This window comes from Nyctereutes procyonoides, unplaced genomic scaffold (genome assembly GCF_905146905.1).
Source record: "Nyctereutes procyonoides isolate TBG_1078 unplaced genomic scaffold, NYPRO_anot_genome, whole genome shotgun sequence".
NCBI lineage: Eukaryota > Metazoa > Chordata > Mammalia > Carnivora > Canidae > Nyctereutes > Nyctereutes procyonoides.
This window is the reverse complement of record NW_026575135.1, coordinates 12,814,908-12,841,584: the sequence shown is the minus strand read 5'-3', so window position 1 is coordinate 12,841,584 and position 26,677 is coordinate 12,814,908. Positions and strand designations below refer to the sequence as shown.

Genomic DNA, 26,677 nt, shown 5'->3' with positions numbered 1-26,677 from the left:
TTAACTGTATGTTTAGTGCTTATCACCAGTCCTTATGTTTGTGTCTCTCTAGTAGTTTTGGTTGTTTGAAGCTTATATTCTAGGAGATTTACCACTGAGGTCCCATATATTGATGTTTGTGTCTTTTGTATTTGAAAGTCAGCTTTGCTGGGTATAAAATAATTGGATCACACTTTGTATCTTTGAGGATTTGAAAGTGTCACTCTATTTCTTATGTCATAAAACATTACTGTGAAAAAGTCTGATGTTCATTTAATTTTATTTCCCTTATAAGTCACATACCCTTCTAGATGCCCAAAATATATTTTTTCCTGTTAAAGCCTAATAATTTAAATAAAATAAGTCTTGGTGTTGGTCATTCTGAGTCAGTATTTTTAGGTTATGTGGTATGTTCTTTTTAGTAGGTACATGCTTTTTTTTTTTCCCAATTGAGAAAATTATTTTAGTATTTGTACTCTTCAGGAACTCTTATGGTTGTTATACAGCTCTTTGTCTTTCTTCAATAGACTTTTTATTTTTTAATATTTTAAAAATATTTTTATTTAAATTCAATTTGTGAACATATACTTTAACCCAGTTCTCATCTTATCTTGTGCTCTCCTTAGTGCCTGTCACCCAGTTACCCCATCCCCTCACCTACCTCCCCTACTGCAACCCTTTGTTTCCTGGAGTTAGGCATCTTTCATGGTTTGTCTTTCTCTCTAATTTTCCCCACTCAGTTTCCCTTATAGTCCCTTTCACTATTTATTATATTCTATATTCTACATATGAATGAAACCATATGATAATTGTTTCTCTGATTGACTTATTTCACTCAGCATAATACCTTCCAGTTACATCCACATTGAAATAAATGATAGGTATTTATCTTTTCTGATGGCTAAATAATATTCCATTGTGTGTGCGTATATATGTATATATATACACACACATATATGTATATACGTATATGTATACATATATACACACATGTACACACACATATAACCACATCGTTATTTATCTATCTGAGGACATCGTGGCTCCTTCCACAGTTTGGCTGTTGTGGACATTGCTGCTATGAACATTGGGGCACAGGTGTCCTGTCTCTTAATTACACCTGTGTCTTTGGGGTAAATACCCAGTAGTGCAGTTGCTGGGTCATAGTTCAGAGGACTTTTTAAATCTCCTTTTTAAAATTTAAAATGTTTTCCTCTTTCTCGTATTTCTTTGAAGGTACTATTATGCTTATTTCTCTTTGTTTTCATTCTAGTTTGGTTTTCATTACTGAAGTGATTTCTTTTCCTTTAAAAATTTTTTTTTCCTGAGGATTGTATCTTCAGTTCTTAGTTTTTCTAATTCTAATATGTGTTGTTCTTTTATGTGTTGTATCACTTTTCTTTTCTTTTTTTTAAGATTTTATTTATTTATTCATGATAGACATAGAGAAAGAGAGAGAGAGAGAGGCAGAGATACAGGCAGAGGGAGAAGCAGGCTCCATGCCGAGAGCCTGACATGGGACTTGATCCTGGGACTCCAGGATCACGTTCCGGGCCAAAGGCAGGCGCTAAACCGCTGAGCCACCCTGGGATCCCCCTGTATCTCTTTTCTTAAAGTCTTTAGATTGTTTTGAAATAGTAGGTCACAGTTTTTATCTATTTGGTGGACAAATTTTCCTGAGTGCTTTCATTGTCTACAGGGATTTATTCTGCTTTTTTTTTCTTTTAATAAATTTGTGTGAGATTTGACCTTGATACTTTTCTGTTGGTCATTTTTATGTGAAATTAGGTTTCTTGAACTTTTAGTGTAAGGTGGAATTCAGAAAAGATGTTCTGACTTCATAGAGTTCCTGCTTCTCTTGTTTTTATAGTGTTCAAAAGATTAAGACCTGCTTTCTCAGATTCCTATGTCTCTTCTCCTTTCTCAGTTTGGTCTGAACCTTCCTTCTGTTGTCTGTACTGCTGTTTTAATTCTATACCAGTGTTTTCTTCACCTGGGGCTTGTTCTGGGAGACAGCTTGGGTGGATCCATTTTGAAAGTTTATGGGGACTAAATTGTTTCAACCTCTTAGGAACTTCTTATTATGAACCCTTTGTGGCACCTGGTATTAGAGAATCTGTTTCAGTTGTTTCCAAATTGGCCCATTGTGCTTTCTAGTGAATACCTATTTGCTATTTTGGAGTGGTTTTGTTTTTAGGTCCATTAGTTGCCACCTTTTTGCTCTTTTCTTCCTTCCCAAAAATATAGGTCCTGTGGGTGTTGGTGAATTGTCTCTTTCCATTTGCATTTTGGGATTTGAAGGGATACCTTGTCACATAGTTTTTAGCGTTGTGGATGGGGTTTTGATTTTGCTTTCTAGTTGCCCTGTTTTTATTAGGGTTTGAAGAGATCAAAGTCTGTACAGCCACTGCTGCCATCATCTTCCCTAAAACCCTTGCCATTAGTTTTGATGTCCCACTGCTTGACTGATCCCATCTCCTTTCTTCCTTTCTCAGAGATAATTATTACTCTTAATTTTGTGCTAATCCATTCCTTTACTTTTCTGTGTAGTTTTAGCATATGTTTATGTCCCTAAACAATATAGTTTTTGAAAGTGTTATTATATATGGCATCATGCGTATGTATTTTTCAGTGACTTGCTGTTTTTGGTCAGCCTTTTTTCTTGAGATTCAGTCTTATTGTGTATGGTTCTAATTTATTAATTTTCACTGTATAGCATACTAGAATTGTCATAATTTATTCTTCCATTCTTCCGTTGACAATTGTTTCTAATTTTTTTTCTATTACAAACAATGTTGCTAAGAACATTCTGGTATATACTTACTGGTGTACATGAGCAAGATTTTTTCTTGATATTTGATTAAGAGTAGCTTTATTGAGTTACAGAGAAAGTTATTCTTAAACTCTATTAGATAAAGATAATGCCAAATCATTTCTCAAAGTGGTTAACAAATTTACATTTCCATCATATTGCACTCAACCTAAGAACTGGACTTTACCAATAACTTACATATATTTCTCTTCCCCCATCCCATTTCTATGTACTTTTCCTACAGATAATCTCTATCCTGTTTGTGTTTATCTTAACTTTCTGAAAAAGGTATATAATACATACGACTATACAATAAATTTTTTGTTTTACTTGTTTTTGGCCCTGTTTTAAAATGAGGTATCTCTGGGATGTGTTTTTTATTTTATTTTATTTATTTGAGAGAGAGAGAGAGAACAAGTTGGGAGGAGGGGGAGGCAGAGGGAGAGGGAGAAGCAGGCTCCCTGCTGAGCAGTACCCCCTCCACCCCACCCCATGCAGGGCTGGATCCCAGGACCCTGGGATCATGACCTGAGCTGAAGGCAGATATTTAACCAGCTGAGCTACCCAGGTGCCTCTGGGACTTGTTTTTTTTCACTTAACATTATATTACTAATGTACATTAGTACATTCCTTCTCATGCTGTATAATTTATTAATATCTACATTTTATTCTTCTGATGAACATTGTTATTGGTTACTAATTTATTAATATCTACATTTTATTCTTCTTCTGATGAACATTGTTATTGGTTACAAAATAATATTAACAACCACTGATAGAATACTCACTATGTCCTAGACTTTTTTTTTTAAGTGCTTTATACATATTATCTCCTTTAAACCTCACAAGAACCCTTTGAGGTAGGTACTGTTTTATTCTCATTTAGCAGATGATGTAATTGAGGCAAGATGGACCAAGTAACTTGCCCAAGGTATCACAGATATCTAGTAGTTAGGTCCAGAATTCAGATCTAGGCTATCTTTAGTCGGCTTTTATGCAGTGTGTTGTTTTGGATTCTGAAAATGTAGACAAGACCTCTGTCCTCTCAGACCTTTAAAAATAAAAAATGGTAACTGTTTAAAGACACAGTATGTTTTACTATTTTATTTATAAGGTTTTAATGTTGAGAAAAAAATTGTAATCTTTGCTTTATTTGATTTTAATTTGAGAGCTAAAATGAATTTTGGAATGTACTTCAAACTCTAGCAAACTAAACTACGGGATTCTGTGAATGCACTTCTTGAAAACACCATCTTTATTCAGTACAATAGCTCATAGTACTCACATGTGGATATTAGCACCATCTACTGGCAATGGGAAACAATAACTTGGTATGTCATAGTAAAGTATTGTTTGGAAGATAATGTATACTTTCATAGGATTTTTCTTTTTGAAACCTGTTTCTGGGGAAATTAATATTTTGTAATTTTTCTGTGTACTGGGATTTGTGGCCCATTTGGTTTCCTCAAACTTCCAAGTATTAAATTATGTGCATATGTATAACTGTGACTGTATTGTTTTGAGGACAAATACAAGAAAAGGCGTAGTTTTATAGGTCTGTTATTCTCCAGTATTTTTCAAAGCATACATAAAATACACAAACTTATTAATTTGTTAGAGTAATAAGAACAAGAGAAAAGCTGTCATATTGGATTAACATGAACTGTATTTAATTTGTAATTTGTTTTGGTTTAGTTAAGTAATGCTGTTTTTTTGTAGTCAGAGGAGTAGAATTAATAATAAAGTGAAAACAAGGTTCTCTGATTAACCATGGGAAGAGTCTCTCTGCTCAGCTCTAGGTATTTACCTAAATTCTGTTTTCATCTTTCCTACTTAAACTGGTTTAGCTTTCATTTGTCAATGGTCTGGCATCGTGTTGTATCCTATTTTAGACTAACTTCTATTATTTTGAACTATTCTTTGCTGTTTTTTCTTTCACCTTTGTGACTTAAAAATGTATGAGAAATCAGTTGCCTTCTTATTCTTTCTTGTCTGGTGTTCCATTTCTTCTCCAGTGTTTTCTTTAGACACTTTATACAATGAAAGTTGCCTTGGATGTGATGATTTTAGTTAAGAGGTGAAATGATGTCTTTACAAAAGGAGGGATGTGGTGATTGCTTAATGAGTATTGGTTGAGTGGTTCATTAAGGGAATTTTAAAAAGCTAACTTACCTTATAGAGCAAGAATGGCTGTTTAGGGAGCCGTTTGTCTGATTTGTTTACTTGTGAATCTACTGAGAACAATAAACAGTTGTTTTTTTGCCCTGTGGCTATTTAACACTTGAATGAGAATTGTTTTCTGTTTAAAATGTTAGCTTATTATAGGTATACTTCAGCAATGTCTGATTAAATAGGATAAAGCCTTGTTTATTTAAAAATAGCAATAATTACAGATTTTAGCTCTTATGCCATAATGTCACATAGTTGAATATAAAAAGTCCAAGTTGCTAATAGTTTAGGTTTTTAAACTCATTTTAAAGATAGTCATGCGTAGAAAACAAAAATGGGGTCATTATACTGTATTCTTTTAGTTTTTGTTGTTTCTTTGAGTGTTTTACTTTTGAGCATTCATTACTGCTAAAGTCAAACCTAGTTCTCCTTTCTTAATCTGATCTATGGTGGATACCAAAGTATTTTTATTATATCTTAAAATATTTTTAAAAATTCTTATTTTGGGCAGCCTGGGTGGCTCAGTGGTTTAGCGCTGCCTTCAGCCCAGGGCCTGATCCTGGAGATCCAGGATCGAGTCCCACATCAGGCTCCCTGCATGGAGCCTGCTTCTCCCTCTGCCTGAGTCTCTGCCCCGCCCCCCCGCCCTGTATCTCTTATGAATAAATAAAATCTTTTAAAAAATTGCTTATTTTACTTGTAACCTTTTCTTCCAGTACTTAAATCGACTTCCTTATTCTGTGTTTAGAGAGGTGGGTAGAGGCTCTCAAAATATTTGGACATGTAAAATTTTTAAATGAATTGTTTTTAAAATGCTTTTTATTACTCTCAGATAATTTATTCCTTTCCCTTGAACTCTTTATCAACTGATTCTTTGATTTGACATATTTTGTATTTTGTCTCCTGATTAACTGCTAATAAATTATTTAATTTAGAGCTTCTTTTCATCATGCTGAGTTTTAGGTGAGGAGATAACAAAATGAATGATTACTGACATCTAAGGACTCTTCTGATTTATTATGAGATTTACTCCCTTTATATGTTATAGAAAAAAATTTGTAGAGATGTTGAGGCATAAGAATTGATTATTTTAATTGTACAGAGCCATCAGAATTTAGTGAACTGAGAATATTAAAAAGAAATTCCCAAAGTCAAATGTACATTATAGTATTTGAATGGGACCTTGAAGAATAGGAAGGCATTGGTAGGTGGAGATGAAGAAGAAAGAGTACTTGAGCCTGAACAAACCCCATTGCTTCTTGCACTGGATCTCTGAAGTAATATTTTAACAAATAAATTTCATATTCCATGAATACTTTTAGGAATTCTGACTTTATGAATCATGAATTGCAGTTCTTTTGGAAGACCTATAATATTATGTTCTGCTTTAAGCATGAAATTGTCTGCCAGGGTATTTTAGAAATGGGAGAAAAAACACCAGTGTGTTTTCCAGTTAATGCTGTTAGTAGACTGAATAGGTACTTAGAACAAATTAAACTTCAAAAAATAATGTACCTGGGCAGCCGGGGTAGCTCAGTGGTTTAGCGCCGCCTCCGGCTCAGGGCGTGATCCTGGAGACCCCGGGATCGAGTCCCATGTCGGGCTCCCTGCATGGAGCCTACTTCTCGCCTCTGCCTGTGTCTCTGCCCACCCCCCCCCTTCTCAATCTCTGTGTCTCTCATGAATAAATAAATTCTTTAAAAAAATAATAATTTACCTGAGAGAGTGAGTTATTTTTAAACTAGTATCACAATTTAATTGAAGAACGAGTTTCATATTTTTTTTTACCTGTATGTAAAAATATTTTTCCTCAACACAAATCTGTCTCCTGAGAGCTATGACCTTTCTCTGTATTGGTCCTAGTTTATGTTCTGCACAGGAGGGTACAGGTAAAGATTTTAATAGGGTTGAAATGGAGCCCTTCTCAGCTACTAAGGGCTCTTCTCTAACTCCTTTTCCCAGAAGACAAAGACACTCCATTTAGAGAAGTCCCTACCTTAAAAGTGATTGGTACCTTTACTTTTTTTGTTAGTGGATTCAGCACCTACCATCTAGGAGAGTATAGGCACAAATTAGGAGTTCAGTAAATACTTTTTGCATATATAGACTATTCAGAAGTCCAAACAAGATGAAAGTCCCCTTTGATCATATCTTTTGGGCAGATTATTATGTATGCTTCCAGGATTTACAAAAATTGCCCATTCCATGGTCTTCTTGAAGTCAAATTCCTTGTTTATATGGATAATTCAGTTTGTTGTGCTTTGGAAAATTATTGCTGATATGCTGGGTTTTGATTTCTCTTTATTGCTGATCTTGTGATTTAATTGTTTAAAATCTAAGCTTACCTAACTAAATTGGGTATATGTTAAATAATTTATATTTATATATTACATTTATATATTACCATGTTATACTTAATATATTTAAAATTTTATAAAGTATTAAAATATTTATATTATAAAAACTTATATTTTGTTTATACATTAAAATATTTAAATTTTAATTTCAGGTATATTACATTTTTTTGCCCGTGTGACCTAGTTTCCCAGGGCTATTCTTTCCTACCTGTTCAACTCTTAGCTGCGGGAATGAAAGAAGTGACCAGAACTTGGAAAATAGTAGGTGGAGTGAAACATGCTAATAGCTATTACAAAAATAGCTGGATAGTCATGATAGCTATTGGATGGGCCCGAGGTAATATTAACATAATGTGTTTGTAAATATTCTGTTATTGATATGTTATTGCTACTGAACAATTCTCTAGTTACGTTAATGAGGACCACATACTTTAGTAACAGTATTTTGGGAAGAAAGAAGTCTTCTGTTCGCTAGTAAAGTTAATTCATAACTAGCACTTCATTACTAGTCATCAACCGTATTTTGAGCCTATCTTACAATATAAAATCTTTATCATTGGTTTGATTAGTAGCTCAGAACTAGAGGGACAAGTTGACTTAAGAAGTTATGTAAAAAGATTGTATTAAAAATTGCTCTTTTTTGTTTTTTTATCCCAACTAGAAATAGTATTTTAATATGATTGATTATGGATTCATCTTCACTCTATATCACTTACCTTTATTGTTGAGTTCTTTTATATGTAGAAGTTGAACAAATTTCTCTAATCTCTTACTATATTTTACTGCACCTAAAACTAGTACAGGGAAGGAAATGATAAAGCAGAAAGTTTTATTTTTCAGCCTGAAACAAACTCTTAGAAACATCTCTGTGCTTGAGGTTCAAATTTTTTTTTTGAGGTTCCAATTTTAACCTTAATTATGGTACAATAGACAGTTGCCAGCTCTGATGAATGGGAGGAGTTGCAATTGTCTCAGTACCATAAATGTACAAGAAAACTCTTTTCTTCCTCCTCAAAATTATATTTTGGGGATCTTCTTCGAATTTTATGTTAGTTGTTTCAAATATTTCCTCCATAAAATTTATCTAAAATTCTTGTTTTATTTTATTTTTAGGTGCGGGTGGTAGCATCATCACGAATTTTGAACAGTTGGTAAAAGGAGGTTGGAAACCAGAAGCTGATGAATGGCTGAAGATGTCCTAGTGAGTTGGTATAAACTATATCGAGACCGGCTTTTTATCCTTAAATCTTACCAAGTATCTAAATATGGATGCAATGAAGCTGAAAAAAATAGTCATGATAATGGGAAGAGAATCAAGAAACTTAATCTTTCAAGAAGTCTGCTCTCTCAAATGTAGTTTTTAAAATAAATATTGATTCTTTTCTCTGTGAGTTCCTCCCCTTAGAAACCAAAGTTCCTGGATTGTTATGGAATTGTGGGAAGAGTGTGTATTTATGGAGAGAGAAGTACATAGGAACACACTTCTGTGGATGGAGATGAATCAGTTGCAGGTTCTTGGCATTTTCATTAATGACTACAAACAACATCACTCAGATTTCAGATTTGCATGGTAGTAAAATGTTAAGTTTATGGGAACAAATCAATCCATTATTGTAAGGCCTTGTTGCTTTAAAAATGAGAGTTGAGCTTAATTACACATAAAAATAAAAGATTAGAGGAAATAAACCACTCTATATTTGTAGGGTGTATAGGTTACCTTTTGCATCCATTTAAGAGACTCTGATCATTAAATGCTATCTAAAGACACTGACTCTTTTCTTAAATAAGTCATGGGTGTATCCCTGATGCTCCTGCAAATGAAATAAAGAGATATAGTTACTGTTACCACAGTTCAAGAAGGAAAAAGACTTAGGGAATAGTGCCCATAGTAATAAGCAAGGTGAGGAAAGACTTTATTTTAAAATGGATTAAAAATGAAGGTTGAGAAGCAGTCTGTATGATGAAGTATATGTTTTTTTTGTGAACCAACAAATTCTATATTTAACTTTGAATGTACCCTTTTAAGTGTGAATGAAGTAGTGTAGAAATAGAACAAACAAGGCTTTGACTGATAAGTTAATAAATAAGGCATTAATGATATTCAAGGGAAATTTTTCTCATTTTGTCTTAAATTGTCTTTCATAAATGCCTTGAAAAGTCTTTCACAAAACATTTCTTGAGCTCTTATAACCAAAATCAATTTGTTTCTCCTTTATTCAAAACCTTGGAATGACTCCCCAGATGGCCTGTAAGACCTGTAAGATCTGTCTTTCTTCCATATCCTATTTGCTTTGACTTGATTTATTACTATTTTCTCCTTTGCTTGTATCCTGGAATAAGCCAGGTAATCTGTACTGTATCCTTGAACAAATTTACCACATAGTAGATACTCAGTAAACATTAGATGAATGAATTATCAGTTGATCAGGTGAGATTGATTACTTGTTCATTATGATATTCTGTGTATGAGTGTGTATATATAAATTTTCATTTATCTATTACCAAATACTTTTGCATAGTAGAGAAAGCCTATATGGTCTTAGAGAATATATATATTGTCATAAACAGAATGATGGTAGAATTATGAATGTTAAAGATCCTGGTGAGGGCTCAAAAGAGAATGAGGAACATGATATTGGAAATTGGAGGAGAGGTGACATATAGTGGGAGAAAACTTAGTTATGTACTACAGTTATGTGGAAAGTATAATTTGTGAACAGTGAACTTGGATATTTAGTTGAGATTTTGAAGCAGTGTTAAAGGTTTGGACTGGTTTCTTGCTGCTTTTAGTAAAGTGAGAGAGAAAAAGTTGAATTGAGGGGATAACTGCTTAACAAAGAAGCTAATATGATGATTTGGAAAATTCTCAGCCTATCCAGATTGCAAAGGTGATTAAATTAGGAGATTCATATTTAGGAAAGTCTGTTATGGAGAGAAGGTAAAGAGTGGCTAGAAAACTTTTGCTAGTGTTAAATTAGGTGTGTGACTCATGGATCCATTCAGCCATCACAGCACAAGCTAGGAACAGACATGAGATTATTTAGGAAAGATATGTGGAGGACCATCTTTTTTTTTTTTTTTTTTTTTTTTAAGATTTTTAAAATTTATTCATGAGAGACACAGAGAGAGGCAGAGACATAGGCAGAGGGAGAAGCAGCCTTCATGCAGGGAGCCCGATGTGGGACTAGATCCCCGGACTCCAGGATCACACCCTGAGCCACCCAGGTATCCCCTGTGGAGGACCATTTTAACTAATGTTTTAGATTCCTATGTCTTATGCTGCAGACCCACAAGGTTTTTGAAAATGTTATATCAGTAGAAGTACTGCCAGCTTGCCTGGAAAGGGACAAAGATGAGGTGAAATGAAGAGACTGTCAGACTCCCAAAATTCTATAGGCAGGAAATAGGCTGATAAAACTGCTCAGCTGCAAACATGTGTTACCTATCAAGAAAAAGGAAAAATGACTTTTGGCTGGGAGCCTCGGGCCTAGAGGTCTGAGGCCAGGCCCACAGTTGGAGTCCAGGTGCAAAGGCCAGAGCCATGGGTGCAGAATGGATAGGTGGACTCACTGGATGGAGCCTAATGTCACAGAGGATTATTCCCAGGCCTTGAAACCTTGAAACCTAATGGAGTTTGCCCTGCTGGATTTTGAAGTTGCACAGGACCAGTGACTTCTTTCTTCCTTTTCTTTCATTTTCTCTCTTTTGGAATGGAAATGTGTCTGTTACCCTATACGTATTCCACTGTTGTATTTTGGATGCAGATAAGCTCATTTTCTAGTTTCACAGGAAACTAATCTCAGAATATTCTAATTGTGTCCTGATCTTTCAAACCAGTTTCACTGACATTTTCTTAAATCTCAGCTCTTTTCCAATTCCCTGTCCCATTTTATTGTCTGCAAAATCCTTGCTTTTCAGATTCAGTGCTTCTGAATTTATGCTCTAAGGGAATGCAATCCAAAATGGAATGTGAATATGCTAAGAGGATACCCATGATGAGACACTATGGTACAGAACCCAAACCGTTAGAAACAAAAAATAGCAAAATGACATTAAGATAAACCTCATGCCTGCGACCCCTGGGTGGCTCAGTTAGTTAAACAACTGTCTGCCGTCGGCTCAGGTCATGGTCTCAGGGTCCTGGGATTGAGTCCCGCATCACAGCCAGCTCCCTGCTCAGCGGGGAGCCTGCTTCTCCTTCTGCCTGCCACTCCCCCTGCTTGTGGTCATTTTTATTCTCTCTCTCTCTCCCTCTCTGACAAATAAATAAAATCTTAAAAAAAGAGATTAACGTAATTCCTTTTTTTTTAATCTCATCCTTTAAAAATGTCAATTTGGAATACATTTTATAATACAGTTATATGTATATGTAATTTATAAGTTAATTGATAAACATGTATTTGTGTCTTAAAACACTTTTTTTGGTAATAATAGGGCTGCACAGTTAAAAAGTTTAGGGCAGCCCGGGTGGCTCAGCGATTTGGTGCCGCCTTCGGCCCAGGGTGTGATCCTGGAGACCTGGGATCCAGTCCCACGTTGAGCTCCCTGCATGGAGCCTGTTTCTCCCTCTGCCTGTGTCTCTGCCTTTCTCTCTCTCCTCTCTGTGTTTCTCATGAATAAATAAATAAAATCTTTAAAAAAAGAATTTAGAGAGACCACTGTTCCAAAACATGAGTGTTGCCCAGTCAACTGTTAAGCAAGGTCTAAACCCCTGTGGCCTACACCTAACCCTGTTTTGACTCAATCCTCAGCTTATAATAAATAAATAGTTAATTTTTCATGAAATGCAATTTGTCATATTTGCAATGTGGCATTCTAAGAGTTTATCATTTATCTTTCTCTAGTTGTAAGCATAAGCATAAAGCTAGATAATGATCTGTTACTGAGATACATACTTTAAATGTGTGGCAAATACATAATACGAAAGTAATGCTTTTGTAGATTAACATTTTATTATGGATGTTAAAGTTTCAGCATTCATTTATTAATAGGCTAACACTAATATTCTATGCTGGAGTTAGCAAAGTAATGTGCTGGATCTGGCTTCTAGTGTTATATGAGAGCTAATTGTGTGTATCTGTCTCTTTTCCATTCTGTACAGTAGCCTGAAATTTACCGTGATGGGAGTATTTACACCATGGAAATGGGAAAATACTAGAAATCAGGGCTTTCTTTTCCCACCCACCCAAAGGGTGCTTGTTTCATGCTATAATGACTAATCTCCTTTTTCTGAGTCATACTGTGGAACATGGGACTTTCATATCTTTGTGAAAAAGTATTATATGGTCAGATGTATTTCAGAAATACTGTATGTAGAAATGAACTCTATTGGAGAGTCACAATATTTATGAACATTCTAAGATCTCTGATATTTTATCAGTGAAATTATACTTTATACAACTTAGCACTTCTAAAACTTTACAAGTATATTAACAGAACTCATTTTTATCTGTTAATAACTCATTAAATTAATATTTTCCAGAGTACTCTTTGAGAAGTAAATGGAGCATATTTGTTACTTACTGACTTAAAGTATGTTTTATTTTCAGCCCTGCCAAGGTGACCCTACTGGGGTCAGTTATCTTCACATTCCAGCACACAAAGTATCTGGCAGTATCAAGGCATAACCTTATGTTCCTTTATACCATGTTTCTTGTGGTCACAAAGGTAAGAATTCAGAATAGCTATAAATCAGTATTCTAAATTCTGTGTAACCAGAATTCTGCATACTAGGCAAATAACAGGAACGTTTATTTTTTATTGTTATTACAGTCTAAAAAGGTAAATTTTGGGTGGTTTATTCATTGCATCCATGACTTTCTGAAACATAGCTCTTGTATGATTCTTCCTTTGACATTTGCTGAAGCTATCAGGAAAGATTTTCAGATAGTCTAACCATATATTGAAGGCCAAAGAGTAGTGGAAATCGTTATTGCTGATCAGAGACTGAAGACAGCATTGTCTCATTTGTAAAATGAGGTACTTGGGCTAGGTGTTCTCTGAGGTTCCTTTAAGCTTTAACATTTCAGAATTTTATAGTAGGGACATACTTTGCTTAGTTTCTTACTATTGTCTCGTTGGAAGCTTTATTCTGTCTTGAAAATAGGAGGTAGTATGATATAAGATCACAGGTTTTGGAGACAGGCAGTCTTAAGTTCAAATCTTAGCTTTGCTGTCTAATTCTGGAATAGACAAGTCACTTAATGTCTCTGAATCCTGACTTCCTCATCTTCATTGTTTGATTGTTGAGAGGATTGGATGGTGCATATCCTTTTATCACTGTGACAGTCTTAGGAATTTTATTTGCATCATGAGGCTAATTCTGATTATCTACCATTATTAGATATTGTTCCCTATTCAAAAGTAGATACTTGGTTTTAAAATAAGATTATTATTTAAGTGTAGAGGAATTTTATAGCTAACTTTGTCTTAGCCTAGGTATTTTTGGCTAAAAACTTACCTATGGAATTCTTAAAAGGAAAACCATATATATTCTATAAATTTATATCTTATAGTGACTTGGCATTATAGGCATTACTTACCTTTGTTTTAGTAGTCTCTGCAGTGAAAGTGATCTGTGGCTGTAATTTAGGTACTTCAGATATCTAAGGTAGCCTCTTCTTATGCATATTTCTCTTCCAGTCCTCACTTTGTGAACTGTATGTATCTTTTTGTAATCGCTTATTGAGATACGTTATGTACCATACTATTCATCCATTTAAGTGTACGTTTCAATTTTTTTTGTCTATTCACAGAATTGTATAGATGTCACTATAATCAATATTAAAACATTTTCACCACTCCAGAAAAGAAACCTCATGCCCATTAGCAGTCACTTAACATTTTCCATCAGGCCCCTCAACTGTAGGCAACCACTGATCTATTCTCTGTCTATAGATTTGCCTATTCTGACATTTCATGTAATTGACATCATAAATATGTGGCCCTGTGACTTGTTTCTTTTACTTAGTGTAATATTTTTGAGGTTAATCCATGTTATGGTATGTATCAGTATGTTATTCCTTTTTTATTGCCAAATAAGAGTCCATTGTATAGATATTGCACATTTTGTTTATCCATCATTTGATGGATATTTGGGTTGTTTTATTCTTTGGCTAGTATGATAATGAGCTATGAGCATTATTATACTTTTTTTGTGTAGATCCATGTTTCATTTCTTTTGGGTATGTCACATAAAATGGAATAGATAATAAAGTAATTTTGTGTTTAACCTTTGGAGAACTACACACTGTTTTCTATGGTGGTTTGATCATTTTACATTCCCACCAGAAGTATATGAAAATTCTAGTTTCGCATACCGTCATAAATGCTAGTGTCCTCTCATCGTGATTTTGATTTACATTTCCCTGTTCAGTGTTGAGCATGTTTCATGTGCTTGTTTGTACATCTTCTTTGGAAAAATGTCTCTTCAGATCATTTGCCCAATTTTAATTGTTTCATTTGTCTTTTTAATGTTGAATTGTAAGAATTCCTCATATATTCTGGATCCTAGATGCTTATTAGATTTCTGATTTGCGTTTGTTTTCTCCCATTCGGCGGATTGTCTTTTCACTTTCTTGGTAATGTTTTTAAAAATACAAATTTCTAAAATTTTAATGAAGTCAAGTTTACCTATTTTCTCTTTTGTTGTGTATGCTTTTGGTGTCATGTCTAAGAAACTGTTGCCAAATCTAAGGTTAAAAAGATTACGTCTATGTTTTCTTCTACAAGTTTTATAGTTTTAGCTCTAATATTTAGCTCTGTGATCTATTTTGAGTTAATTTTTGGGAATAGTATGAGGAACTTTCAATTCAACTTCATTCTTTTACATTCTGTGGATATCTATTTATACACTCATGTAGATTTCTGTGGATATCTAGTTGTCCTAGTATTATGTGTTGAAAAGACTATTCTTTTCTTCATTGAATTTTCTTGGCACCCTTGCAGAAAAATCAGTTGTAAGTGTAAGAGTATTTTTCTGGATTCTTTTCCCTCACTTTTACTCCCTTCATCTATTTACTTATCCTTCTGCCAGTACCACACTGTCTTAATTATTTTAGCTGTCTGCTTAATTTTGAAATGGAGAGATATGAATTCTCTGAGCGTGTTCTTTCTAAGGATTGTTTTAATTATTCTGGGTCACTTTCATTGCCGTATAAATTTTAGGTATAACTTCACAATTTCTGCAAAGAAGTCCAGCTCATATTCTCTTAGAGATTGCATTGAATCTGCAAATAAGTTTGGGAGTATTGTCATCCTAACACTGTTAAGGCTTTCAGTCTGCCAACACAGATGTCTTTCCATTTATTCCATGTCTTTTAAAATACTTCTTCATTATGTTTCAGTGTACGAGTTGTATGTACACTCCTTTTGTTAAATTTCTTCCTAAGTATTTTATTCTGTTTGATGCTGTAGTAAATGGAATTGGTTTTTAGCTTTATTTCCAGGTTGTACATTGTAAATATGTGGAAATAAAATTTATTTTTTAAAAAGATTTTACTCATTCATTCATTCATTCATTCATGAGAGAGAGAGAGAGGCAGAGACACAGGCAGAGGGAGAAGCAGGCTCCATATAGGGAGCCTGACATGGGACTCCATCCCAGGTCTCCAGGATCAGGCCCTGGGCTACAGGCGGCGCTAAACCATTGAGCCACCAGGGCTGCCCTAAAATTGTTTTTTGATCTTGTATCCTGTAACCTTGCTAGTAAACTCATTTGTTAGCTCTAATAGGTTGTTGTGGGTTTTTTTTGGTGTGGATTCCTTAGGCTTTTATGTATTCAAGATGATGTCATCTGCAAATAGAGATAGTTTTACTTCTTTCTTTTCTTTTTTAAGACTTATTTATTTATTTTAGAGAGAGGGAGAGGGAAAGCGAATCCTCAAACAGACTCCCTGCTGAGTGCAGAGCCTGATGCAGAGCTTGATTCCAGGACTTTGAAATCAGGACCTGAGCCAGGACCAGGCCAAGAGTTGGCCACTTAGCCGCCTGAGCCACTCAGACGCCCCTACTTCTTTCTTTCCAATCTGCATGTCTTCTATCTAATTTTCTTGTGCAATTGCCCACTAGACACACTCTACAGTGTTTAACAGAAATAGAATGAACATCCTTGTCTTTTTCCTGGATCTTAGGGAGAGGCCATTTAGTCTTCCTCTATTAAATATGATACTAACTTTGAGTCTTTCATTGATGCCTTTTATCAGATTGAGGAAGTTTGTTCCCTCTATTCCTAGTTTTTTGAGTGTTTTCATCATGCAGGAGTGTTGGGAGCTGTATCATTTCTGAGATTCTAACTTTAATCTATCTTTAAAGAAAACAAATGCGTATTGTGGATGTATTGGTAAGAATAAGTAGTACCTGTATTTGTTGAATTTTTTTTAATTATAAGGATCAGTTTTTGTTGAAGGCCTGGTTTGTGGAATAAAAATGAATTTTTCTTACAATTATTGCTGGACATATAGTTCTTTATTATAACACCTAAACTTAAACACCATATTGAAATGTGGTAATAATACACAGTATTGAACTTGTCTCATAATATTTCACAACATTTTTCTAATTATCCACCAACGTTTAAATAAAATATGAATTTTAACCCATAAATTTGCCTAAATTCCATTTAGATTTATATTGATTTTTAAGTGACTTGTCTTTTATTTCTGAGTAGCTACTATAGCCTTTCATTTCTTAGATATAAAAAAATGAATATACAGGGAAAAATTTGCCAGTAATTATTTTTCTTTACTCTTTTGCTGTATTCTTTATATAGTCAGTGTGTATAGAAAATGTGTATTGTCTGCTTGTTTTGGATAATAATCTAGTGTTTTGGTGTATACAGATATACTGATAAGGATGATTTCTCTTTTCAAAGAGACTAACTCCCCAAAAGTAAAACAAACACATTTAGAAAGCTAGAAGTATAAAAATAATGAGTTCTGTCAGAGAAACAGAAAGTAAATGTCCCCACCATTGTTCAACCTCTAGTATCTCTTTTGATGTCTTGACCCATTAGCATCCACTCCGTGGTAAGCCAGAGGAAGTCTCTCTCTTGACATGTGCAGCCTAGCCCTAAGCCAAGGACTTATGGCACCATCCCATATAGACATCTGGTGTCTCTTCCCCTCCCTCCTGTGCCTACCCAGTGTCCTCTTATTTGATACCCTGCCCTGCAGATTCAAGTCCATTTAGCTTCACTGACATCAATTTCTACCACCTCAGTTTTAGTTCTAGCTTTCTAATTGAGAAATTGTCCTGAGGCAGAAGTGAGGGTAAATGTGTGGATCAGTTTATCAGTTTCTGTATTCTCCTCATCAGTCTTACACTCTCTGTTGTCCAGTGCCCAAAAGTAGTTACCTCATTTTTTGGTCAGGTTTAAGGTTTTTATGCCTAGAGTCTAGAACTAGTTATTCTATAGTCAAGAAGGAAGTTCCTTTCTACTTACTTGATTAGTCTGTCAGAGACTTTTGTATATTGTTAATCTTTTCAGAGGACCAACTTTTTGGTTTTGTTGTTCCTTAATCATATTGTTTTACATTGCTGTGTCCCACATCACACGTCTTCATGTATATGCATTTATTGTTATTCAGTTTAAATTTCTTTTTTTAAAGATTTATCCATTTATTTTAGAGAGAGTGAGTGCACGCAAGTGAGTGCGGGGAAGGGCAAAAGGAGAGTGAGAAAGAAACTTAGGAGACTTCTCACTGAGCGCTGGCAGGTAGCCCAATGCCAAGAGGATAGCCCAGTCCTGAGCTGGTAGCCGGATATGGTGCTCAGTTCGAAGATCTTGAGATCATGACCTGAGCTGAAACCAAGAATTGGATGCTTAACCAACCAACTGCACCACCCAGGCTCCCCAGTTTAAATTCCTCTTAACTTACATTACAATTTCTTTTTTGACAAAAAATGTTTGAGTGTATTTTAAAATTTCAGACATTAAAAAAAATCTTTTAAACTTTTAAAAACTTTTCTTTAACTGCATTATAGACAGTATATGTGGTTTGTTATTCTCTGGTGTTTGTTGAGACTTCATTTCTGTACTACATTGATGAAATTTTATAATTATTTGTATGTATGAAAAGTAAGTATATTTTTTATTTTGGAGGTATAAGGACTCTGCATTGCATATATGTACACATCCTCGTTAATTATGTTTCAAATATGTAGTTACTAATTTTTTCCATGTCTGATATATTAATTTTCTTTTTCCGAGAGAAGTGTGTTAAATTTCTCCTCCTCTTCTTGTCTCTTTTCCTCTCTCTTATCTTCCTTTCCTTTCCCTTCCTCCTCCTCCTCCCATTCTCCTCCCCTGTCCCTCCCCTCCTCCTTGCCTTCTCAAACCCAAGCAAGCTGGACATTTAGTGATGTTTCGCTCTTATAGGATCCTGGTTTCATTCAAGGAGGACTTACTTCTACTCTTCAGCTTTCACAAGTCATTTATAATTGTTAAAATTTAAGTCTCAGAGGAAAGAAACTTGGTATAGGGAAAAGCACATGGGGTTTGGAGTCAGAATGTGAAATCCAGGCTTCACAGTTTTGAGCAAGTCATTTCTTTTTTTTTTTTTTTTTTTGTCATTTATTTTCTTAAATTGGAGTTATACATACACTGAGGGATATATGGCTTTTTTTGGGCACTAGCTGTACTAAGTCACATTATAAATGTGATGCATTATATACCATTGGTTGATCTTAGTGTTAATTATTATAAACATCTTAAAGGTAAACAGGAATATATAATGGGATAGAGTTCAAAATTCACATTTTTAAAAATAAAATATGACATTTTATATTTGGTATGCCTTTGTTTCGGGCTCTGCGAAGTTCCCTTTCTCCTATCAGAGATGATTTGAAAAAAGTTTGAGAAGCGTGGATTATCTTTTGGCTCTTTGGCATAAGGAGTTATGGTGAAATAGTGTATTATGAAATAAAACACAGGGAGACTTGAGTGGTTAAGAGTGATTTTTTTTTTAAGAGTGATTAAAACTGAAAAGAAGCTGTTGGATTTTGAAATGAAGAGGTATTCAGTGACCTTGGTAAAGCAGTTTCAGTGGACTGATAGAGAATAGAAAAATGATTGTAAATAAAGTGAGGTGAATAAGAGGAATTGAAGACAAAGCATATCAACTATTTTTGTTTTTATTTTATTTATTTATGATAGTCACAGAGAGAGAGAGAGAGAGAGAGAGAGAGAGAGAGAGAGAGAGAGAGAGAGAGAGGCAGAGACACAGGCAGAGGGAGAAGCAGGCTCCATGCACCGGGAGCCTGACATGGGACTAGATCCTGGGTCTCCAGGATCGCGCCCTGAGCCAAAGGCAGGCGCCAAACCGCTGCGCCACCCAGGGATCCTGCATATCAACTATTTTAAAGAGATTTGGAGAGAGTATAAGTAGAAGCAGGTTGAGAGAGCAGTTTGGCAAATATATGACAAAGTTAAAGAATTACATGTCTTGTGACCTGTTAATTCCTTTTCTAGGTATAACCTATAGCTGTCTCCCAACTTGTGGTACAGAGCCCAACCTCATCCGTGTCTCTTTTAAAAAATGTTTAGCAAAATTGCATTTTTTTTTTTAGATGGATCCCACTAATACCTAAGCCACCAACTAATTCTTTTGTGTACTCTATTTCTCATCCTTATTATACGTGGTCTTTTATTCAAGGTGTCAAATCTGAGAAAGTTGGGCTAAATAACCTCATACAGAAAATTAATCTGATTGACAGTACATTTTCCAGATATACAAAGGATAACTTTAAAGGGCTATTACATTTACAAAAATCTTAGGAACAGGCTCTTTAAAATTTTTTTTTTAATTTTTATTTATTTATGATAGTCTCACACACACACACACACACACACACAGAGAGAGAGAGAGAGAGAGAGAGAGAGAGAGAGGCAGAGACATAGGCAGAGGGAGAAGCAGGCTCCATGCACTGGGAGCCCGACGTGGGACTCGATCGCGGGGCTCCAGGATCGCGCCCTGGGCCAAAGGCAGGCGCTAAACCGCTGCGCCACCCAGGGATCCCTCTTTAAAATTTTTTTAAAACCCAACTCACTGAAATATTATTTTCGTACAATAAAATATACTCATTCTATGATTAAATTTAATGAGTTTGACAAATTTATGTACCTGCATAATCATTACAATCAAGATACAGAATATTTCCATTACTTCAGAAAGGCCCTTGTGTACTACAATAAATACCAACTATTGCTTATAGCTCCAGGGTACCACTTATCCACTTTCTGTCACAGTAGATTAATCTTTTTTCAAGTTTTATATATATGGAATTATATATATCTTTGTGTCTAGCTTTTCTTTTTCAGCATAATGTGTTTTTAAAGATTTTATTTGAGAGGGAGAGCATGAGCACAAGTAGGGGGAGGGAGAGAGAGACCAGCAGACTCCTCGCTGAGCGGGGAGCCCATTGCAAGGGACTGTATCCTAGGACCCTGGGATCATAACCTAGCCAAAATCAAAGAGTTGGCTGCTTAACTGACTGAGCCCCCCAGGTACCCCTTTTTGGTGTAATGTTTTTGAGATTTACCTATGCTGTTGCATATTCCTTTTTATTGCTAAGTAGCATTATATACCCCAATTTGTTTATCCAGTTATCTGTTGACAGATTTTGGATTGTTTCTAGTTTTTTATTTTTCCAGTAAGGTTATTATGAATAAAGTTGCTGTGAACACATGTACTTCGTGTGGACATGTATTTTCATTTCTCTTGGGTAAATAACTAGGAGTGGAATTGCTAGGTCATATGGAAAGCATATGTTTAATGTTTAAAGAAACTGGCACACTCTTTTCCAAAATGGTTATACTCCTCAACATTATTACCAGCAACGTATGAAAGTTCCAGTTTTTTATATATGCAATGGTATCTCACTGTAAGGTTTTTTTTCTTTGCATTTCTCTTATAAACTAGAGATCTGAGCACTTTTTCATGTGCTTATCAGCCATTTATATCATTATCTTTAAGCAGGGTTTGTTTAGATCTTTGCTCATTTTTTAAAATTGGATGGTTTGTCTTCTAATGAGTTGTAACATAACAGTTCTCTGTATATTCAAGATAGCAATCATTTGTGAGATATATGAATTGCAAATATTTTTCTCCACAAATTAGGCTTTCTTTTTTATTTCATTAATACTGTCTTTAGAAGAGCTGAAGTTTTTTTAGTTTTGATGAAGTTCAGTTTATCAGATTTTCCTTTTATGGTCCTGCTTTTTGTGTCCTATGTAAATAATCCTTCCATACCCCAGGATTGTGAAGATTTTTCACCTGTATCTTCTTCTTACAGTTTTTGCCTTTATATTTAGTTACGTGATCCATTTCAAATTAAGTTTTATTTTCGGTAAAAGATAAGGATCAAATTTATTTTTCCATATGAACATGACTTTGTTCCAGCATTATTTGTTGAAAAGACGGTCTTTTCCCTCATTGAATTATATTGGCACCTTTGTTGAATTTCAGTTGCCCTTATATATGTGGGTCCATTTCTGGGCAGTATTCTGTTCCATTGATTTATATGTCTATCTTTAGCCAATACCGACTTGTTTTACATAACTATAATTTCATAGTAAGTCTTGAAATCAAATAGTGTAAATACTTCAACTTTACTCTTTCTCAAGATTTCTTTGGATATTTTAAGTGTTTTACATTTTCATATGATGTTAAGATTAGGATATCATTTCTATAAAAAAACCAACAATTGAAATCCGATAAAAAATATACAAAAAAAAAATTAAAAACCAGCAAGACTTCTAGGATTGTGATTGAGATTGTGTTGTTTAATAGATCTATTTGGGAGAAATAATATCTTAAGAATATTGAATCTGGGGATCCCTGGGTGGCACAGTGGTTTAGCGCCTGCCTTTGGCCCGGGGCGCGATCCTGGAGACCCGGGATCGAATCCCACGTCAGGCTCCCGGTGCATGGAGCCTGCTTCTCCCTCTGCCTATGTCTCTGCCTCTCTCTCTCTCTCTCTCTCTCTCTCTGTGTGTGACTATCATAAATAAATAAAAATTAAAAAAAAAGAATATTGAATCTGCCATTCTGTCGATATACTTCTCTGTTTATTTAGGTCTTCTTAAATTTATGTGTTTTCATTGTTTTACACATATTTTGTTACATTTAAATTTATCCTGAAGTAGTTCATAGTTTTGGATGCCTTTATAAATAATAATTTAAAAATTTTCAGTTTTGTGGTTTACATTGCTTGTGTGTAGATGTATAGTTGATTCTTGTAAGTATTTCTTATATCCTATGACCTTGCTAAATTTTACCAGTTGGTTCTGGTATAGTTTGTATAGATTTCTTAACATTGTCTACATATATAATCTTGTTATCTGTAATACAATTTTACTTTTTCCTTTTTGATATGGATGCTGTTTAGTTCTTTTTATTGCCTTATTGTCCTGGCTAGAACCTCCTGTACAACAGTGAATAGAAATGATGAGTGAAAGTAGACATTTTTGTCTTATTCTTAACCTTAGTAGGAAAACATTCATCATACATTAAATATGATGTGAGCTATATAAGTTCTTATTGTTGTACTTATCAGGTTGAGGAAGTTCCCTTATATTCCTAATTTGGTGATAATTTCTATCATGAAGTGGTTTGGAATTTTGTTAAATACTTTGTTCAGCATTGGTTGAGATGATCATATGGATTTTTTTCTCCTATATTCTGTTGATGTGTAGTAGGTTACATTGATTTTAAGAAATGTTACATCAACCTTTCATTTCTGTGACAAACCCCATTTGGCTATGATATTGCTAGGTTCAATTTGCTGATATTTTGGAAGGATTTTTTTCCAGTATGTTCATGAAGGATATTGGTTTGCAGTTTTCTTTGTAGTTTCTTTGTCTTTTTTTTTTTTTTAAGATTTTATTTATTTATACATGAGAGATGCGGGAGAGAGAGGCAGAGACACAGGCAGAAGGAGACGCAGGCTTCATGCAGGGAGCCCGACGTAGGACGTGGGACTCGATCCTGGATCTCCAGGATCCTGCCCTGGGCCGAAGGCAGGTGCTAAACCACTAAGCCACCGGGGCTGCCTCTTTGTTTGGTTTTTGTATCACCATAACACTTGGCTCATTAACTAAGTTGAAAAGTGTTCAATTCTCTATTCTCTGAAAGCATTTATGTAGGTTTGATATTATTTCCTGGTTAAGTGTTTAATCTAGGACTATTTAGATTTTCTACTTGTGTTCATTTGGTAAGTTGTATTTTTCAAGGAATTTGGTGTTTTGCTTACATTTTTTATTTTATTGGCATGAAATTTTTCATGGCAGTTCTTTGATACCCTTTTAATGTCTGTAGAATTTGTAGTAACGTCTCTACTTTAGTTCCTGGTTTGGTCATTTGTGTTTTCTCTCTTTTTAAATCAGCCCTACTGGATGTTTATCAGTTTCATTAATTTGTTGGAAAGACCTAGCCTTTAGTGTCATTGTTTCCTATTTGATATTTCGCTTAATTTCAGCTCTTTATTATGTTCTTCCTTGTATGTACTTTGGGCTTACTTTATTTCTTTTTCTATAAAGAAAAGGTTGATAAATTTGACTCTATAATTTTTTTTTAAAAAAGTTGCATAGAAGAAAGCACCATGGACAAAGTAAAAATATACCTGTCAAACTGATAGAAGTACTTGCAACATATATCACAAACGGCTTATATTTGTAAATCATAACAACCTCTTAAAAATTAAGGGATATAGGGCAACAAAACCTGAAAGGAAAATTAAAAGGAGCTGTCAGCAGACAATTCACACAGAGAAGATTGGAAGATATCTTTCAAACGTGAAAAAATGTGCAACACTCATAATTTGAGAAATATTAAAATAACACTTGGATATCCTTTTTCATTTATCTAGCTGGGAGAATTTTAAAAATCTGGTTCTGTGTTCTATCTACAAGGTTATGGAGAATCAGGCACTCTTGGAATTTTTCATTTTCTGTGTTTTTTGAATATTCTTGCATGTTTGTTTTTCTCTTTAATTTTTTCTGGCTATTTTTGCATATTGATGTGAACTTTAATAGCAAGTTGTCTAACTCCATAGAAAAACTTGTTGGTATTTTTTTATTGAGATTGTATTAAATTTATAAATTAGGCAGTTATATTACATAGAGAGAAACAGAGCTGTTGAAACAGGAGTGAGGACAGAGCTATGAGATTCTTTAATATTTATTTAGAGAAGGAAGATTCAGAATGGGAAACTGGAAAGAAGTTGGTCAAGCAAGGGGAAAACCAAGATAAGGCTTTAGGAAGGATGGATGGGGGGGTTGTGCTAAATGCTGTTGAAGGGTATATTGAGATAGTATGTTACTGAAAACATGAATGAGGGACAGTGTTGTTAGGCCCTTTGAGGGATACAAATGGGCATATAAACTTTGAATAAGACCCAAAGTCTGTCCTTACGATGTTAGGAAAAGAAATATGAGAAACGTACACTATACTTTTAAGCTTTATAAGGACAGGGACTAGTTTTGTTTTATTTATCACTGCATCCCTAGCAGTGTGTCTAGTGTTTGTAGCAGATATTAAATACATATTTGTTGACTGATAAATGATCAAAGTCCTCTTTAAGAGGTCTCTCTGTATTTAATTCTTCCATACTTATCTAAGATTGTACTACCAGAAGCGAACAGTTCATTTGCCCAGTTTATTGAAAAGGACATTTATAAAAATGGAAATCTTAAAATTTTAATTTATTTGACAGTCTTCAGGTTAATAATTACTGATGCCTGAACGAATGAGATCACCAATGAAGAAAGCATAGGTGACCAGAAAACATGGTTGAATATGCCACTTGTCATTGGGAGTTCATTCAGATTTCACTGGACACTATTTTAATGGAGTAGACACATGAGTTGCCTTGCAAAGGATTGTTTGGATCTAAGGATGCAGAGACAGAAGTATGTTCTGGATGGAGAGAGTAATCATGTAAATTTTCCTTATATATAGATTCATTGTGATAGTCTTTCAGTTGATCATATGAGGTAGAAATTATGTTTATTCATTGTGCTTTCTATGCTAGACTCAGTAGCGGATCTAAAAGTACATTAAATGCTATTTGTGCCCTTAAAAACTTAGATTGTATGTCACATTTTTTGGGCATCTTTGAAATGACATAATATGAGATATTACATAAAGAATGTGGTGGAGTTTTAAACAGTTTCTTTACCTGAATTATTTATATTTTAGGATATATTGTAAATATCCAATAGTCTTGAGTTTCTACTTTCTTTTTTTTTCCTTTTTAAGCAAGAGACCAGGAAGTCAAATGCTATTTAATTTAGATGTTATGCTTGTTCTGTTAATGGTTTGCTAAATAAGGAGTCAGTTTTATATTTTATTTGTAAAAGAATAAAGGTTCATTCCATTTGTCACCATTATATTGGTGTCACCTTGCTGAATCAAGATCTGATAAGAGGCTGAATTCACAGAAGTTTGTCCTTGAACCTCATAAGTCTATCTCAGCAGTAATTTCTGATGCCAGCAATACTTCTCAGCTGAGTGATGAGTCTACTGGGAGTGGAGATTCTATTAAAACATTCGACTTTGAAAAATACTATAGTTCATGTTCTTAGGAAATACTTTAGATCCTGACAGTCTTCTCTATTAGTGTTTGTAAAAGACATTGCTGTTTTCCTGACAGTGAACCATTGTTTTTAACTGAATTATTTTATTTGTTATTGGCAGTCCCATGAAGTCAAGCTGTGACCAAGGTAGTTATGCTAATACACATTATTTTAACTATTTATTCTAAGGAATAATTTCATATAAATAAGTTCTTCTTAGATCTTACCCAGTAATGATATAAACTTGTAGATTAACATTATATTTAGACTCATACTGTGTATTCTCTCTTCAGGTGACCATGTTCATATTTACCCCTTTACCTTTTAGTTGTATAGTAATGACTTCCAAATCTGTATCTCTTACTTAACTATTTGTGGCCAGATCTCATCACTGCATTTACTGTTTACTGCTCTGTAATTACTGGTTTCTTTTGTCTCTGACCAGCCTGTCCCTGACTGATCTGTAAGGACTTTAAGGGTGGGGACTGTGTTCAACTTTTTTTCTGGCAGCAAGATGTAATGCATAAGCAGATTATTTTAATCCTGTTCATAGTTGATTTTAGGTTTTGTTCATGCTGTTGTGTTTTGAGTTTGCCTTTCTAGAATGTGACCCTTGTGGAGTCTCGGTTTAAACCTGAGGTATATCCCTAGGCAGTTCCACATTGGCTGGCCTTCAACTCCAGCCTTCAGCTGGTTGCTGAAGTGTCTGATCAGCTTTTACCTTTCCAACTGTTGCTCTTTGTTAGATTTTTGAAATCTCTTTCTATGTTTGTACAGTTTAAAGTT

General features: G+C 34.5%; 1 protein-coding gene across 2 annotated transcripts in view; it reads left to right on the top strand.

Moving 5' to 3' along the window:
• The window catches only part of TMEM38B (transmembrane protein 38B), a 50,910-nt gene that overhangs the window by 19,295 nt on the left and 4,938 nt on the right, over positions 1-26,677 (top strand). For both annotated transcript variants that reach the window (XM_055302273.1, XM_055302274.1), the window contains 3 exons: positions 7,470-7,654; positions 8,431-8,518; positions 12,867-12,984. In XM_055302273.1, the coding sequence (XP_055158248.1) occupies positions 7,470-7,654; positions 8,431-8,518; positions 12,867-12,984 (391 nt within the window). The remainder of the gene's footprint in view (positions 1-7,469; positions 7,655-8,430; positions 8,519-12,866; positions 12,985-26,677) is intronic.